Source organism: Protopterus annectens, chromosome 5.part1, assembly GCF_019279795.1.
Source record: "Protopterus annectens isolate FY-2018-M chromosome 5.part1, PAN1.0, whole genome shotgun sequence".
Lineage (NCBI taxonomy): Eukaryota > Metazoa > Chordata > Ceratodontiformes > Protopteridae > Protopterus > Protopterus annectens.
In genome coordinates, this window is record NC_056736.1 from 369,206,119 (window position 1) to 369,224,973 (window position 18,855).

At 39.5% G+C, this 18,855-nt stretch overlaps 1 protein-coding gene across 1 annotated transcript in view; it reads left to right on the forward strand.

The window, feature by feature from the left end:
• The window catches only part of LOC122803429 (sodium-dependent proline transporter-like), a 906,432-nt gene that overhangs the window by 650,459 nt on the left and 237,118 nt on the right, over positions 1 to 18,855 (forward strand). The window contains exons 9-10 of the mRNA XM_044073039.1: positions 6,955 to 7,079; positions 12,159 to 12,271. Of these exons, the coding sequence (XP_043928974.1) occupies positions 6,955 to 7,079; positions 12,159 to 12,271 (238 nt within the window). The remainder of the gene's footprint in view (positions 1 to 6,954; positions 7,080 to 12,158; positions 12,272 to 18,855) is intronic.

The window sequence follows — 18,855 nt, forward strand, 5'->3', positions numbered from 1 at the left end:
AGTATATTTTCTCCTGTCATGGGAACAGTGACTAGCTGTTCCATGGCATTTGAATTTATGAACTCCAGGAACCGTTGGGCTAGAAAGTTAGGGCTTGAGTAATGTTCCCAGTCTATATTCGGGTAGTTGAAGTCACCCAATATGATGGTGTTTGGAGATACATTTATACCCTCCAGTGTCTTCAGGAAGGCTGTGTGGGGTTCCTGAGTTTGAGAGGGTGGCCTGTAGCATGCTACAATTTGTAGAGCAGTTTTGCCTATGGTTAGTTTCACCTGGATGGTTTCGCATTGACACCAACCTGGAGGTGTGGGTATACTTTATGAATATGGATACACCCCCTCCTTTTGTGGTGTGGTCCGGAACGCATGATATGAGGTAAAACCTAATAGTGCCGGGGTGCTCTCAGGAGCCTTAAACCAGGTTTCAGTTACAGCACAGACATCGATGTTCTCCATACTGAGAAGGGCCTCTGCATTTTGAGATTTAGACTTCTGGCATTGAGCAGCATTACCCTCAGTTTCTTCCCATTTTTGTTTTCTAGGATGGTAGGTTTAGAATTTGAGCCTTGCCTAAAAAGGCACTATGGGGGTGGCAAGAGCCTTAGCCAATATCCGAAATCCCAGGTGACAGGTGCAAGCCGTACCTTGGGCAAGCGTGGCTTGTCAAGCATGTCATCCCAGGCAGACAGACACTGGATCCCCTTTGAATGACACCAGACATTAAGCCAATTGTTAAAGCTGATCATCTTGTCTCTATATTGTGGCATCATTCTTGGTGAAGGAAGGATACTGCTCAGGGTCAGGGTCATACCTGCCTGGGCTACATAATCAGAGAGCTCCTCTATGTCTCTTTTCATGTAGTCCAGGGAGGTACGCAGGTCGCTTACACCAGCATGGACAATGACTGTGTCATATTTGTACTTGCCGTGAGTGACCTGAGTGCTTGTGTTATGTGGCAGATTCTAGTAGGCAGCTTACTGTGACCCTCTCCTTGTTCAGCCTGGTGAGTGGGACGTCAGTGTGTCTGACTATGAAGTCACCTATGACAAGTATGTTTGGTGTTGTATTTGGCCTTAAGGGCTGTGACTGCTTTGCACACTGCTTTTGTGGTTTATGTGTTGCTTGTGGGGTGTCTTGAGGTAGCAGTTGTTTGGGTGTCTGCTTTGGAGGCCTCTGCTGTTTAGGTAAATTTTTACTCAGAGCCTCCGAGTATGTCTTTGTGTGTTTATGTGTTTGATTCAGTGGTGTGGTAGCATTATGTGAGGCTGGTTTTGTGGTGTGTGTAGTTTCCTTCTCCTCCTGTCTGGTCTTGCCACTCCTGAGCTGAGAGAGCTCAGCCTCCAGTTTGGCTAAATAGCTGCATCTCTCGCAAGTATTTGTATTATGTGGGAGGAGGAGAGGGTTGTCTGTGTACATAAGGCAGTTATAACATTGCCTCAAGATTCCCAGATTCACCAGCTGGACCGGAGAGGAGATTGACAACTGACCTTTGGACATGCTAGAATAATACTGGGAATTCCTTAATAATTGAAAACAAGGGCCAGTGGGGAGTGAGGGTGTAGTGCTTTTAATTTTTAGTGCTGACTTATATAATTGCTTTAGTGAGCAAGTGCCAGGTAACTTGAGTGCAATGTGTTACAAGTAACTAAATGCAAAAATAACAAACAGTAGCTTTCTTTCAAGTGAAACAAGGAAATAAGTACAGTAAGCAATGCAGATATCACTAGTGATCCACAGAAGCTGAGAAGCGTATTAGGTGGAATTAGCTTCCAGGAAATAACAAGCAAACAAACAACAAGCATATAAACAAAGCTAGATTCAGCAGGCCTGGATCTAGTCTATGCTACAGCAAACAAGGTGTACCAATTTCAGTAAGATACAGTTCAAATATTCAGGCACTATAAACCTTTAACCAGAAATTCCCAGCTCAGAAGGGCAGAGTCCAGCCTCTTCTCCCACAAGAGTGCAGACCACGAACCTTCTTAATGTAAAATAACTGGCCTGAAGCCCAAGTGCCTAAACCAGAACTAATACACTTGGACACTGGGCTCTCAATCAGCTGTTCCCATCTTAGAAGGATGAAAGCTACCTGTCCTGCCACCACAGTGCTTGCCACAAACCTTCCTAATGTAAAACAACTGGTCTGAAGCCCAAGTGCTTAATCCAAAAGACTTAGAATGATAGCTACACTTTAATCAAATTACAACCAAGCAGTAATAAATACAATTGAATACTTTAGAGAATGTCTGGATTAGTGCTCAAGTTACACAAACAAAGCTAGATCCAGCAGGCCCGAATCCAGTCTATGCCACAGCAAACAAGGCACCAACTTCAGTAAGAAGCAGTTCAGATATGCATGCACTATAAGCCTTTAACCAGAAATTCCCAGCTCAGAAGGGCAGAGTCCAGCCTCTCCTCCCACAAGAGTGCAGACCACAAATCCTCTTAATGTAAAATAACTGGCCTGAAAGCCCAAGTGCTTAAACCAGAATTAATACACTTAGAATAACAGACACTGAGCCCTCAATCAGCAGTTCCCAACCTAAAAGGATGTAAGCTACCTGTTCTGCCACAACAGTGCAGACCACAAACCCTCTCAGTGCAAAACAACTGGTCCAAAGCCCAAGTGTTTAAACCAAAAGGCTTAGAATGAGTTACACCAAGCAGTAATAAATACAATTGAGTATTTTTAAGATGATGAAAAAGTAAAATGAAGTAGGTAGAAACACAAGTACAGTAAAAGCAGATGAAAATTTTTTTTTTTTAATCTGAACAAGTGCTGAGATCAAAGAAACAGATTTGAGTGCTGAAACTAGAAGACTGGCTAGTTATAAGAAAAAAAACAAGCTAGAAGGCTTCCCTCAAACACAGAAGGGCTTGGGGGCTCAGAAGCCTACAAATAGTCTATACCACTTAACAGGAAAGGCAGGAAATAAGCTTAATTTTTTTGTCTGTTTCCCAGATGCTCTCTTTGTACACAGTAGGAGTGCCTGAAATCAGAATATGATCTCACTGCACTCAGTTGAGTGAGCAAATGAGATGGGCCCAGAGGCAGGCTGAGGGGCGGGCATTTTCAAGGCCACTAAGATTAACACCAAAACAAAAACAGGAAGGGTGGGTGGGAATAACTGAAGAGCAGAATAACTGCCAGTTCAGTTAAATATTCCTTCAACACAGTTTAAATCAAATTAAATACTGTATTTTTTTTTTTAAAAGTGCAGATAAAGGTACTTAAATTCTCTTATGCGTCCAGTTGAATATAACCAAGTTCTTAGCCGGCCAAAGCTGAGGTTTTTAAGCAGAAAATATTTCACAATGCACCACTTAAATAGGCAAGGACAGGAAATCAAAGAATGTGGCTACCCCCACACCTGTAATTACTAGCAAATAACAAAATTCAGCAAACACTAGCTTCAGTTCAAGTTACTGAAGAATCCTGGTATCCTGGTTTGAATGGCTGCACCTCATTAGTTCCTTACCTTAAGGCAAGGCGCCTTAAACACTAAATATGATTTTTTTTTATATATATATTTGTATTGTACTATTATGGTTATATGTGCACAAAATGTGTGTGTATAAGTACAGATATTTATATATATATATATATATATATATATATATATATATATATATATATATATATATATATATATTTTAATAACCATCAGGGATGACATTCCCCCTTTTTTAAATATTATTGTGTGTAAATACACACCTTTCTATATATTTTATGCATTTTTCTTATGGATATCGATATATGTTCTTATGTTAGTGGAGTAATATCTCTTTAAATTGTGATGTCATACTAATTGTCCTAGTATTTAACCAAGCATCAGTTGTAGTGATGTGGTCTGATGAAGCAACATTAAGTTGTGAAAGCGCTTACCGTTTGTATTCTGCAATAAAGTACAGTGACTGATTTCCAGTGTGTAACTTTGGTGCCTTAATTTACTTTTGCTGTTGTTGTGTGTTTTGGGCACCTCAGTGTACCTGCAGCCATTTGGTTTTTGCATCTTCAATAATGGAATGATGTTGGGGTTGCCATAGCATTAACGAACTTGTATGTACAACAGGTTGTACTTGTCACCAGTAGTTACGATGTTGAGAATCACTGCCCTCAGAGGTGCTGTGTTATCAGTCTGCATCTAATATTTTATTCACTTCGTGATGCTGAAATTGAGAACTTCTACCCTGTAAATAGAGTCACCAGGTGGGAGCAGGTCTGCAAGTATTGCTTTCTTCAGGAAGCCTATTGAGTACTTATTCCTGAGGATAAAATGGTATGTGTAGCTCTGAGAATACTAGCTACAGGAATCTTACAGCAACTAGCAGGGAACATAAAAGGGTATCTTAGGCATCTTCCTCAGGGACACTCCACCAGTTCTTCAGTGTCATACTACAGCAAGTGGGAGTATATGAGGTTTTCATGTGCCACAGAGGAGAGAGCCATCACCATGCAGGATTTTTATGACATAACCCATTTTCTGTAAGGTACTAGAGGCCATAGACTGCACCCACATTGAAATAAAGGCCCCAGTTGGTGAGATAGACGGTACACTACCCATAAAAGGTTATCACTCTCTCATCTGTTATGTGGCCAGTAATGCACAGAGTATAATATACAATGTGTCAGCAGGCCACTATGACTCCCACATTTAATATGTTTGCAGATTTGTGAGGGGTGATGTTCTCCAGAGACATCTTATTGGTGATGTTAAATATGTTCTGGAGCCATGGTTGATGACACTCATCAGAAATCCACAGACTGTCGCCGACACTGGCTACAGCAGTGCCTATTGCAAACCTGGGTCATAGTCAAGTATGTATTCGGTCTGATGAAGAACCATTTCTCACTGTCTGGATGTATCTAGTGATGTCCTGTATGGTGAACCTGACACATCTACCAAGGTATTTTCTGTATGTGCTATGTTACACAAAATAATATTGAGGAAACAGTTGTAGGATGGAGTATGCATGCAGGAGGAACAAGTTCTAATGCACCAGGCAGGAAAAGATGAGCATCATAAGGAGACAGTGGAGGAGATTGCAGCAGAGGAGGACCATGCCAGATAAAGGTAGGAATCATATGCCATGGCACCAGATAAGAGGCAGCAGTTGCTCATAAATATGAACCAGACTAAAATATATACAGAGTAACAAAAGGTATGCATGCAGACCCACAACCAGACTGTGATAATCCGTATGTAGACTCGCAACACTGTGTATCAGACATAGACTATCCAAGTAACAAAGTACAGAAGGCAGGGCACAGTTGTCATTATTTCCACAAGTGAAAGAGAATAAAGTGTGAAGTGTCTTCCACAGGGAAATGTGTACATTATTATTTTTTTAAGTGAGACAAACTTTGTACTGTGTGAATAAGATGTTAGCAGGCTAAAGTACACTGGGCTGGGAGGGCCAAACTTACCATGTGTGTGCATGGGTGTGTCAGTGCATAGTGGAGATATATGTGTGTGTCTGTCTGACAAGACACAGACTCAGGAGATGTTCCAGTATGTGCCTGACATATGTCTTCCCAGTCCATGACAACCCTCAACACCTGAGGCAGAACTAGAGCAGTCACATGACATTTCCCCTGTCATGCATCCTGTGAGCACAGGGGGACCTCAGTTGAGCAAGCTATCTAGTGAAGGTTGGACTGTGCACACAGGACATGCAGTCCCCCCAGTCATCTCACTCACCCTTTAAAACATGTACCATTTCAACAATCACTGAGGTGTTCATAGCCTATTCCTGTATGATACCTTTGCAGATTTGCTGGGTTATGGATAGTGAGACAGCTAGTTTGGGTGGGGGTACCCATGGTATCTACAACCTACAGCACAATGACTTTGCCTGTCCTCCCCATGCTCAGTGAAGGTTGCAGCAACCAAGGGGGACTGCACTGTGTGGGAAAATATCCCATCCTAGCTAAATCCATTTGTGACTCCCCATCCTTCATTGTGTACCTCTGTATCTGGGGTAGGCTCCACAGACACAGATGCCATATCCACTTACTGGTATAGAATGTAGATTCCACTTTCCCTATATCCAACACAGACAAATGCCCCTGACTATGCCAAAATTTAAATACCATCATTATCAGAGTCAGAATAATCTCCAGCATCCGGCCATCATTATCAGAGTCAGAGTAATCTCCAGCATCAGGTCATCATTATCAGAGTCAGAGTAATCTCCAGCATCAGGTCATCATTATCAGAGTCAGAGTAATCTCCAGCATCAGGCCATCATTATCAGAGTCAGAGTAATCTCCAGTATCAGGTCATCATTATCAGAGTCAGAGTAATCTCCAGCATCAGGCCATCATTATCAGAGTCAGTGTAATCTCCAGCATCAGGTCATCATTATCAGAGTCAGAGTAATCTCCAGCATCAGGCCATCATTATCAGAGTCAGAGTAATCTCCAGCATCAGGCCATCATTATCAGAGTCAGAGTAATCTCCAGCATCAGGCCATCATTATCAGAGTCAGAGTAATGTCCAGCAAAAGGCCATCATTATCTGTCACTGTCATGCTTAATATTTGTCTTTTTCATAATATTGGTGCATACTCAGCATGCTCCATTCACTATATGTATATATATTTTTTTTTTTTTTTTTTTACTTCCTTGGAATTCTACCTGTAAGACACCACTATTAACAAAAGAAACACAATAACTACCATTTTAAATGAGTTATCTCTGCTGCAGACATATTGGGGAATTTCACAATAATGGCTTTTGTTTGTTTTTTTTTTTAAACATTTCTTCTGGGGTTCCATAATACACTCAAAAAGTTATATTTTCAGACAGAAGATTAGTTATGATTGCTACATTCAGATGGTTTTGATGCAGTGACTGACATCAGTGCTTAGTATTTTGTATTTCTTGCACGATATAATTCACATAAACAACTTCAGACCATTTAAAATGTCTGCTTCTTTCTTTTGTTCACAGGGATACCCTGGTCATTGCCATTGGTAATTGCAGCACCAGTTTTTTTGCTGGTTTTGCCATCTTTTCTATCTTGGGTCACATGGCTTGGAAGAAAAATGTACCTGTTGGAGAAGTAGCTGAATCAGGTATGTAAAGTCTCTTGAGGTAAATGAAGGCAGCAGAACAATACATAGATACATAAATAAATGATAGATAAAGCAGTAGTGCAGTATCTCATAATATTGTTAAAGAATATTTATATAAAAACTTGGATAATATAGTGAGTTTATAATCTTACTATGCTGAAAGGGTATGCAAGTTCCTGTAACCTATAGAGCTATGCTGTCTGAAGCTTTGTGCTCCCAACCAATTGCCTAAAAATGGTCAGCAAAAAAACAATTAAAAAGTTATTCCTTCATAATAGTTCCCTCATGGTGTCAGGGAACATAGACAGTGGGTCACAAGAGCCATACCTTGTGTAGGATGTTGAAAGGTCTTGTCTCCATGTACAGCATTGTTTCTTGAACAGTTCTTTCTTATCAGAGGTCAGTTCTCTACTGTGGAGATGCCCATCAACAGAGTCCCTGAGCAGGTGTGGGGATACTCACAAATCCCCAGCTGAATGTCAGTAGTCGAGCTGATTGCCTCAATACAAATGTAAGTTGCAGAAACACAAGCTATGACTTTTGTCTGTCCATATGCACTCCTAACAACTTTTCAGGTTATTTGGCCTTCTTGGAGGCTGTGGGAGAGTTACTTGGCAGAGTAACACCTGTTGACTCTGTAGTTCTACCAAGAGATTTCAACTCCTGTAGTTAATGTTGGAGGTACTAGGAGAGATGTGATTGGGAAGAACAACACACCTGAACTGAAACAGGCTGCTAAATTGTTATTGGAACTTGTCATAAATTGTCCCTAAGAAACCTTACATTCAAACACAGGGTGCTGATAAGTGCATTTGGTACCAGAGCACTTTCAATCAAAATTTATTGATCAGCTCTGTAACCATATTAGACCTTAGACTATATGTTCTGAACACTTGGATCAAGAAAGGAGCTGAGCTGTGAACTGATCACTGTTTGGTATTGAGATGGATCAGATGGGTGGGGAAGGAGACTAGGCAGATCCATGAATCCAAAATGTGCAAAGAGGCTATCATTAGAGTAACTAACACATTCCTGTGCAGACTTATTTTAACTCCAACCTCCAGAAGATTTCTTCTGTATACCTTGGGAGGTGAACGATGTGGATTATAAATCAGTCTTCTTAATGACTTAAGTTATTGACATTTGCCAGCTCTGGGGGTGCACTGTGGCATAAAGCTCTAACTGTGGCCTAGGTAGCTCAAGTTCAATTAGTGGCTCAGACACCTGGTGGAGCTAGGAGGGGAGGATGGGTATGGCCATCCTTAGGGAAAGGACAGAGAACAGCAGGACACACACATAAACACTGTCACATCCCCTGGGAGGATGAGCAATGCATATGTGAGTCCCTGGGGTAGGTTTTCATAGCAAGCATACAAGGGCATGTGGTTCCAAGGGGAAAATATTGTGTGGTCCCATGGTGAAACGTTTAATTAATCCAGCAAGTTACTTGCCCTAGCTGATCCCTCATCCAAGGTGAGTGTCTTACATTTATTCTGTGGAGTCTTGAATTCCTTCATTCTTTTTGATTTCATGAGTTTAATTCGAAACAATATTACACATACCCACAGCCCTAAAAAGCAAGTATAATTCACTACATTTACTTCATCCACATTTTTTTATTTTGTGCACATTTTCTGTTGAAAAATGTTATCCTTTTACATTTATAGTTGAACTGTTTTAAGGTTTCCATCATGTCAGACCCCTCCCTCCCTTCTGTTGACTACATACTCCCATTCTAACAAATGCTGTAACCTCTTGGTGTGACACCAAAAACTAAGTCAATTATTAAAGTCAATCATCTTCTGTTTGTACTGTGATATCATCATTGAAGGTTATTGAATTCTGCTCAGTGCTAAGCTCTGTCTAGGACATATAATCCAAGAGGTCTATCATGTCTCTTTTCATGTAGTCCAGGAAGGTAAGTCTCAGGTCATTTACACCCACATGGACTATGAAGAGCTTGTACTGGTATCTTGTTTCACTGACCTGGGCAAATATGTGATTTGTCAGATCCTGGCCTCTGAGAGGCAGCTGACCATGATTCTCTCCTTACTTAGCCTGATCAGTGGCTCATCTGTATGCCTCACAATGGATTCTTACATGAACAAAATAATAGGTTGTGCGGAGGTATGTCTTACGGGCTTTGGAGATGAGACACTATGGGATGTGACAGTATATTACTTAATAGATGTTGTTTTTGTTGAGTGCTACAGAGGTTACTGAGGGCACTTTTTTGAGTACAATATCTGGAAGGTCTTTGTAGTTTAGGGAGATTACATTTAAGAGCCTCAGCGTATGTTCTATGTCTGGTCCATGTTATGTGAGGTGGGTGTAGTATGTGTATCATTGTCACTGTCACTGATTTAAATTTATTTTTTTTATTTTAAAGTTTATTTTGGATTATCAGAAGTCAAGCCTGATTCCTCTGTAGTGCTTTTTGTCTGTTTGGTATTATAAGTGCTTGTATGTGAGAGTTCAACCTGATCTCAAGCTTCTCCCTTTAGCATTTGTTTTCTACAGTGTAGACTGATTTTCTATTCATAATGAAGGAAGCATTTCACCTAATAGGGATACTGGATTATGAAGCACTTACCTGACTTTTGTATCTGTTTCTCTTTGGCAATAGACCATTTTTTTTAACAATGTTTTACTCTATATTATTGCTTTCTGGCTTTTTTTAACAAAGTTACTAGTTATATGATATAAAATATAGAGGATAATGATTGTGACTCCAATCATAACTGCCAGCTTACAAGGATGGTAACCAGAAAAATACCACAGGTAGCCAAAGGTCGATCTTGCACAAATTAAATCACAGAAATAAGAATCAAGGTGACCACCATGACTAAAACCATGTACTTTAATCCAATAAATAAATAAAAACATACAATGGAGGCCTAAAAGAAAAGAGTAGTACTTTCACACAATAAGTGCTTCTTCAGATGTAATCCCAATGCTCATATCATTTTTTTTGGCTTTTGGCTTTCAAAAAATTTAAAGTGATATCAACCCTAAAAACTGAAAACTGCATTATGCATATAAAATGTTACACACATAAAAAGTGCATAATAATACATAAAAACAAAACACATACAGAATAAAAAAAAAAAAAAATGCATACATTATTTTGTTTATATATATTCGCTTAGATGTGTACATGTGTTCATAAATCGACATCTTTAACCGCCTTTTTTTTTTTCCTATAGAGCCGAAACATGTGTGTCCATATATACCATAAATCTAGTGTTCTAGTGTTGCCCTTACCTGCCCTACCCGTATGTACCATTAACATTAAAAAATCCTAATCTTTCATTATCCTTTTTATAATATATAACTACACTGCTTACAAGTACCACACTTTTTTTTTTTTTTTTTTTTGTTTTTGTGAACATCTTTTGATTGTACTCTCTTTTCTTTTTTGGACCTGTCTTGTATTTGAATTTTGGAAATACACCTACTATCTTCTGTATATTCTCTTCCCATCACTATCATTTTCCAAATGCTGTTTTACAATATTCAATTTCAATTTGGCGAATATGCATGTTAATACACATGTTGTCTTTGTGTTTGTTCCTATATAATACCAATTAATGAAATATGAAATGAATAGGGATTTGTTTCCTAATTTTTATATCTATTCTGATTCTGGCCACATCAGTACATCAGTATGTTCAGTAACCCCTCAAACCTGGCACTAGCTCTAATATACATATACTGAATTGAATTTCATGTAACATAATATCCTGATCCATCTGCTCTACCGTTTGCATTGTAATTGTAAGTAAATTTCAAGAAAATCAACCCGATTTAAAAAGATCAACAGCCAATAGGACAGTGAAATTAATTAACTCTGATATAAAAACCTGCAAGTTTTTAGAGCAGGCTTTAAAGGTACAACCCCATTTAAACCAGGGTCTTTACTTAAAAGAATGTCAAGAAATTCAGCTCATGAGGTTAGCTGAGCATAGCTCAATAAGTGAATGTTGACACCCATGTTGAGAATACATAATAAGAATTATAACATGAGACCTGATCACAATTCTTTTTAGTGCTAGTACATGGGACTTTATTTGCTTCATGTACTACCAGCAAAAAAAATGTAGGAGTATGATCTGTATTATGAATTTGAAAGCCATAAAACACAACACTGCTATGCAGACAGCAGGCAGAAGTAAAGTGTCCCTGAGGAACTAACAGCTATAAAAGCTGATAGACACTTCACTCTTTTGAAAGTGTGGCAGAGGGAAGTATCTAACAGCTTTTAAATCTGCTTTAACATCTCCCACTGTTCTGTGGTGGCTGACACTGACAACTTTCTGAAATCAGGAAAGTGGTTAACAATCCTGTCTTTTTCCTGATTTTGGGGTGTAATTGTGGCACTCCATTTGTTATAATCAAGTTATGAGGGTGTATTAAATGTCATGAAAGGCCCTTATAATCATAACAGTTTTCAGTATAACAAACCAAAGCATACATTTCTTGACATTACGTAATGAATGTGATATATGTCATTTTTTCAGATTTGGGCCAGCTATAACTAAATAAAAAATAAATGTATTGATTAATTACATGAAGGCAATTTTGTGTTTGCAAAGCAAAATTTCCTTTTACCAGGACTTGATTGTGTCAGTACTTTATGAGGTAAGGTTGTAAGAAGAGTGTGCTGAGTTACTGATCTAAATGTAGAACATGCTAGAAGATGATATAGTGTGCATGTTTTTTAATAATGAGTTGTGTAATATTATATTCAGTCTATTAAGTTCATTCTTTCAGAATAAGCATTGCTACTATGTCATTAATGTGATATTTCTAAATGTATAAATATTTGTCAGAACATTGAGTTGTGAACCTCTTAGGAAGATTCTCAAGATCTTTAAACTGGGGAAAAAAGATTTAGCATCAATAAATATTTGTCACTGTATAGCATTTTCTAGTTTTGCATCTTTTATTGAACTCCTGAGCTTCTGAAACTACTTAACTTTGCAATGCCTTGAAAAGAGACATGTTTTAAGCTCTGTTGCTAGGTAAAAAATGAAATTAGCCATATCATCCTTTTTATTTTCTTTTGAACTTCTTCAGGTCCAGGCTTGGCATTTATCGCTTACCCAGAAGCCCTTGCTCTGATACCAGGTTCAGTGTTCTGGTCCATCCTTTTTTTCTTGATGCTGTTTACACTGGGAGTTGATACATTGGTAAGTAAACATTATTATATTTCAGCACAGGTGGCTTAGTCCCTTTCTGACTGACTTTGTAATAGTAATAAAAAGAGAAGAAGAAACAGTAGCCGACATGAGAACTTGCATCCGGGATAAGTTGTATGTCAGTTTAATATATAAACAGTAGTAAAACTGAAAGTGATACAGTGCAGAAGAAATTAACTCATGGTTACTACGGCAAAACTGAAGCAGGATGCAGAGCAATTGTATATAGTGGTATGTTACAGTGCTAACAACAAAACTTTTAGGAAAAGAAAAAAACAGGTAGCGGGGTGTATTATAAAGAATACCCAATGTCTGTGTAATACAGACACAGCAGTAAATGACAACAAAACAAATATCACATACTAACAGCAGTAAGATCATAACAATATCACAATGGCCAACACGCAACAAAGTTTAGTCAATAAATGGTATGTGCAGAGGAGTTCATTAATAGTAAAGCATAAAATCAGTCATAAACTGTATATTGCAGCTGGCATCAGTTACCATGAAACAGTACTGAAGCAATGTATGGTGGGAACATTTTGTGCACCAACATCCAAACAACTTGGCATTTAGGATCAGCTTGTTTAAGAGTAATTGAAGACAGCAAGACCTGAAAGTGACACCATGACAAAAGGAAGAAAAAAGCCTAAATAGATTGAAAAGCATATTGGTAATTTCATAAATATAACATACAGTAGTACATAATAGGTTCATAGGTTCATAGATTAGTACTAAGCTAACTGCCCTTGCGAGCCATTTTAAGCCTAGCCAATTATCTCTTCTTGTGAGACTTTCGACCCACCACCTGTGTTGTGTTTGTAAACACTTTACTTTAACCAGCCCCTCACCCCTGAATAAAATAATGAAACCTATTGTACTTTAAAACTGATACCTAAAATATGATTAGAGTATAAGATTGTGTTTAGATCCAGAACATCATTCTGATTTTGCTTTCTGTTCATCCTCAGCTGGAATGTCACAGAATATGTTTCTTTATATTGTGTGAACCAAGTACTTAGGAATGTGATTTTTAATTCAACTGTAAAAGTGATCTGGTACGTCTTCCCCTTTTCAGTTAATATGTATATATATATATATATATATATATATGTGTGTGTGTGTGTGTGACTGTGCATATGTTTTGTATGTATGTCTGGGTATACAGACACACACACACACACACACACACACACACACACACACACACACACACACACACACACACACACACACACACCTATTTTTTTTTTAAATTGTTAACCTGCCAAACTGGTCTTTCTCAGACCGCCTTCGTGTATGGCTTAGGAGCCCCAGACTTTGGAGCTGTAAAGCAGAGATTTTACTATTTATACTCAGACAGTATGGATGCTAGAGATTTTAGCATCCAGCCATAACTGCATTTCAAACATAGCTGATTAATTAATTTGATAGTTTACTGCTATGCCTTTGATAATCACGCCAGTTTAACATTTTATGGATGAACAGTGTTTCAGCTGATCTAGAAAGCACATGAGCCATGCATTGAGAAACTCCTGTTGTACTATAAGAAAACAGCATCTTTTCTGGAAAACGTTATCCGCATTCTCATCCTGTCCAACAACTGGCCAAAATCTCATAACCAACTCCCTCAAAATTCTTGAAAATGGAGAAAATGTATTAATAAAAATTATTTTCCCTTCCTCTTCCTTACCAATATTCCTGTTTGTCCAAAAAGTATCACTGCATTCCCGTCTCCTACTGTGGACAATCTCCTTATTGAAAATGCCCCACTTTCATATCCGCATTTCTTAATGATTCCAAAGCATACCCTCTACCTGACAACCTGTTTCTGACTTTACTGAACTCCTCATCCAATTGCACCTTACTGAGTGTATTATTAAAAATATGTTTATACTCACCATAAGGTAGAGAGTCCAAAAGGTATGGAGGGTCCATACTATCACCACAGAGAAAATTATTCACTGCAGTTTCTTTATAAAAAAGCCTAAAAGAAACCTTATTATCCACCCCTATGAAATATTCAGTATCGAGAAAGTGGATGCTTTCCTTGTACGTTTTGTATGTAAATTCTAATCCAAAATCATTCTGATGTAACTCCTCCACAAACCTATTGAATTAATTCACATCACCCCTACAGATGAAAATCAAATCATCTGTTTAACATCTAAAAATGACCACATGCTTAGAATAAAAATTGGTTTTGTAAATATATAAATTCTCAAAAACAAACATGAAAATAATGGCATACGAGGGGGCAAAAGGTCCCCCTATCACTGCCCCCTCCTTTTGCAAAAAAAAAATAGTTCTCAAACAGGAAGACATTATGAGTAAGGGCAAATTCCAAAAATTGCAACAAAAAAATAGTTTTAGGGCCCTCACCCATGATTTTTTCTACCGCTTCCAAACCCCGTCTTTTGTTAATGCTAGTATATAAATATCTAACATCTACAGTGACCCAATAAAAATTCTCTTCTTATTGCATACCCCCACCAAATCTGAAAATTCCTTACTATGCCTAATATGGGAAGGAATTTTGACTAGGTGTGATTTCAAATGGGCATATAAAAATATCAAGATTCAACCATCTACCCTGATCCTGGGTGATGTTAACTACCTAACCATAGGGTGGAAGACCTATTTTAGCCCAAACATGAATGCCCAGAGATTCCTCGACTTCATCAATGCCAATGCATTGGATCAGCTGGTCAACACCCCTATGAGAGGTGAAAATATCCTGAACCTGGTCCTAACCAACATGAGTAGCTACTGTAACACCCCTACAGTGTCATTCTCCTTGGAATGATCAGACCATAAAGCAATCACTTTTGAAGTCACCATCTCCTCTGACCACCACCCTTTTCAGGGTCAAACAGAAAAACTTTTCCAAAGCTGACTACAATCTTCTCAGAGCAGGTAAAAGCAGCTTCACAGTCACCATCCCTTCAGCTGGAACTAGCACTAATGTTCAAGCCTACACCAAAAAACTATATTAGCACCTACATAGCTGTATGGACTCTGCAATACCTGACAGGACCAAATCATCTTCCTCAAAGAAGAATAAATCTGTCTGGTGGACAGCAGCAATAAGCAAACTCTATAATAAAATGAAAAAAATGCTGTCCAGGACCAAGAAGGAGCAGGTGCCAAGTTGGAAGCAATCTCTCCTTTGTCTGAGCAAGCAAATAAGGTCACTGGTGAAATCTTCTAAGGCTAACTTCAAGTCCAAATTGGCAACATCCACTAAGGACAATCACAAGGGCTTCTTCACATACATCTGCAATCTCAAAGGTAACACCCAAATTTGCTCTGAACTGGTGGTCAATAACACCACATACACAGACGCCATAGATAAAACCGACCTGCTGGTAGACAGTTTCAGTGAAAACTCCCCCTCATCAGTAAACCACGACATCCACCATCATCTGCCCCCCTCCCCTTATCACCAGGGAGCACGTCTTCAATGCCCTCTCAAAGGCAAAAAATACAGTCTCCATTGGACCCGATAACATCCCTGGCTGTATCCTACATGAACTCAGGCATGAGCTCTCAACTCCATTAGGCACCCTATTCAACCAAAGCCTGAGCACCAGCTTTGTCCCAGCTGAGTGGAGGTCAGACACTCATCTCTCTATGCAAAGGTGGATAGTGTACTGACCCAGACAATTATAGGCACATCAGCCTAACTAACCTGATCTGCAAGGCCATGGAATGTATTATCATGCACCTTATAAACAAGGACATTGGAAACCTCCAATTGCTTGACCCACACAATTGGTTTTGTCAAAGGAAGATCATGCCTATTAAACTTGATCAACTTCTTCAAAACAATCATCAAAGCCATAGACGAGAGAAAAACGGTGCACACCACCTACCTTGACCTAGCCAAAGCATTCAACACTATTCCCCACTTGGCCATAATAAATAAACTTTCACAGCTAGGCATCAACCCGTATATTACCAGATGGGTAGCTAACTGGCTCACTGATAGAACCCACTCAGTCAAAATAGGAGAAGCCACTTCTAGTAGTAATGAGTGGTGTACCCCAAGGAGCAGCCTTGTGGCCTCTACTGTTTGAGATATACCTTTCTGAGGTGCAAGCCAAAACCAGTGGTCTGTAGCTGACCAGGTGCTGTCTTAAATTCCCCTAGTGATGCAAGCATCCTCCAAGAGGGTCTTACCCAAACTAGTGACTGGTGCCACAAGCATGGCCTCAAACTGAATGCCAAGAAATGCATCATTATCCCCTTTGGGGAAAATGGTATCCCCACTAATTATCACATTAATAACAACATACTAAGCACACAATCAGTCATGAGGGACTTGGGCACCCAAGTTGATTGCAACCTGACTTTTGACCACCATGTTGCCTCCATTGCATGGAAGGCTTTCTACATGGCTCGCCTCATAAATAAGGGTATTTCATCCAGGAACAAGGAGGTCATAATATCCATGTACTCCTCCCTTATCAGACCCATTATCGAGTACAATGTCCCTTCGACATGTACCTAGCCAAGCACATGCAGCAACTGGAGAGACCACAGTGACCCCTTTCCAGGAAAATCCAGGGTCTCAAACACCTATCCTATACTGATAGGCTAAAAGCCCTGTCCCTATGCTCAGTCTCATACAGCTTGCTCAGAGGTGACCTGTGTCTGGCATACAAAGCCATCTCAGACACAGCCTTGTTGGACTTGCTGTATATCCGTAAGTCAAATTCCACTCTCGCAACCTGCATGCAAGGCTTCAACATGGTCTGTGACATTCATAGAACTTGTTGGTGGGATAGATTTGTGTCCCAAAGACTCCCCCATCTGTGAAATAGACTCCCTCTCCATGTCAAGCAGATTACCTCTCTACCCCTCTTTAAGAACAGCCTGGATGACTAGATGGGAAACATAAAATACACCCCTGAGAACCCACCCATGTCCCTGCTGGACAGGGGAAACAGCTGCTGACTTTGTGGGAGCATGGATGAAATTCTTGGCTAGGCTTATAATGGCCACCGGGCCAGTAGCCTAGTATCATCCTATGAACCTATGAACCTACTGACAAAGAAAATAAGGGACTTAAAAATTCAAGGGTATAATTGGTATGGTAATCAAGAAAAGTTGGCTTTATTTGCAGATATTATTATTTTGTACCTGAAAAAACAGAAAATGACATCTTCGTGTTGTGGAACATTCTGAGATAGTTTTTTTTTTTAGGATATAAAATTAATGAAGGCAAAACAAAGGCTATAGCTGTAAGCCATACACATGAAGTTAGGGTGGGGGAATCCACCTCCACCAAAAGGTATGTTACTAGTGGCATTCTACAGGTCTCGGTAGTGGGACCTCTCCTGTTTGGAATATACTTCTCTGAAGTCAAGGCAAATGTAGTGGACCTTTGGTTGATCAAATCTGCTGATGACTGCGAGCTGGGTACAATCAATGAATCCCCAAAGATGTAGATATCCTCCAGGACAGTTTGACAAAGACAAGTAACTTATGCCAGAAACATGGCCTAAAACTCACTGCAAAAAATGCATAATTATACCCTTTGGAGGATGACCCCCTCTGCAAGTTACAACACTGATAACACTCCCCTAAGAGTAGACTCTAGGGTAGGGGACTTGAGAACTCAGGTTAATAGTAAGCTGAACTTTGATCACCATGTATCCATGGCAGTGAGAAAACCCTTCTACAGGCACAACTTAAAAGTAAGGGCATGGCATTCAGATCTAAGGAGATCATAGTCCCACTATATATACTCAGCCCTCATTAGACCAATAATTGAGTACAGTGCACCCTTTGGCATGTACCTGACCAGGCATTTGTGAGAGCTGGAGTGGCCGCAGAGGTTCCTCACTAAAAATACAGGGTGTAAATAATTTGTCCTATGCAGATTGCCTCAAACCCCTGTCCCTGCACTTGGTCTCCTGCAGACTACTGAGGGACGATCAATGCCTAACTTATAATGCATTCTCCAATCAAGTCCTGATGGGTTGGCTACACATTCACAAAACAAACAGCACTAGAATTACCTAATCTATGGATCTAAACCCCATCTGTGACATAACCAAAACATGTTGAAGGGACAGGTATGTGTGTCATAGATTACCCCTCTCTGGAACAGGCTCCCCATTCATGTGAAAGAGAGGTCTTCCCTAAGCCTATTCAAACGCACTTTAGACCAGTAGATGGGACATCACAAATTCACCTCTGGCTTGTTGCCTGTGGCTGTTATGGACATGGAAGTTTGTAGATGCCCTAAGGCAAAGGTATATACTAAAGCTGTCCTAACCTGTGGGCAATGATAATAGGGAAAATTGGGGCATGAATGACTAGGCTTAAAAAGGCTCTAGGGCCACTAGCCTAATAACCTTGTATGATCCTGTGTACCCACATATGAATTAATTCATCAATAGCCATATTTATAGAGACACAATAAAATGAATTAGGAGTATGGGTTAAAAAAGATTCTGTTATGGCAGCTATGGATTATGTGGGAAGAGACTAATCAAAACTTAATACAAAAACTGAGAAACTGGAAGCTCTATGGATAACAAGATTCAGGCAATTAAAATGTTTTA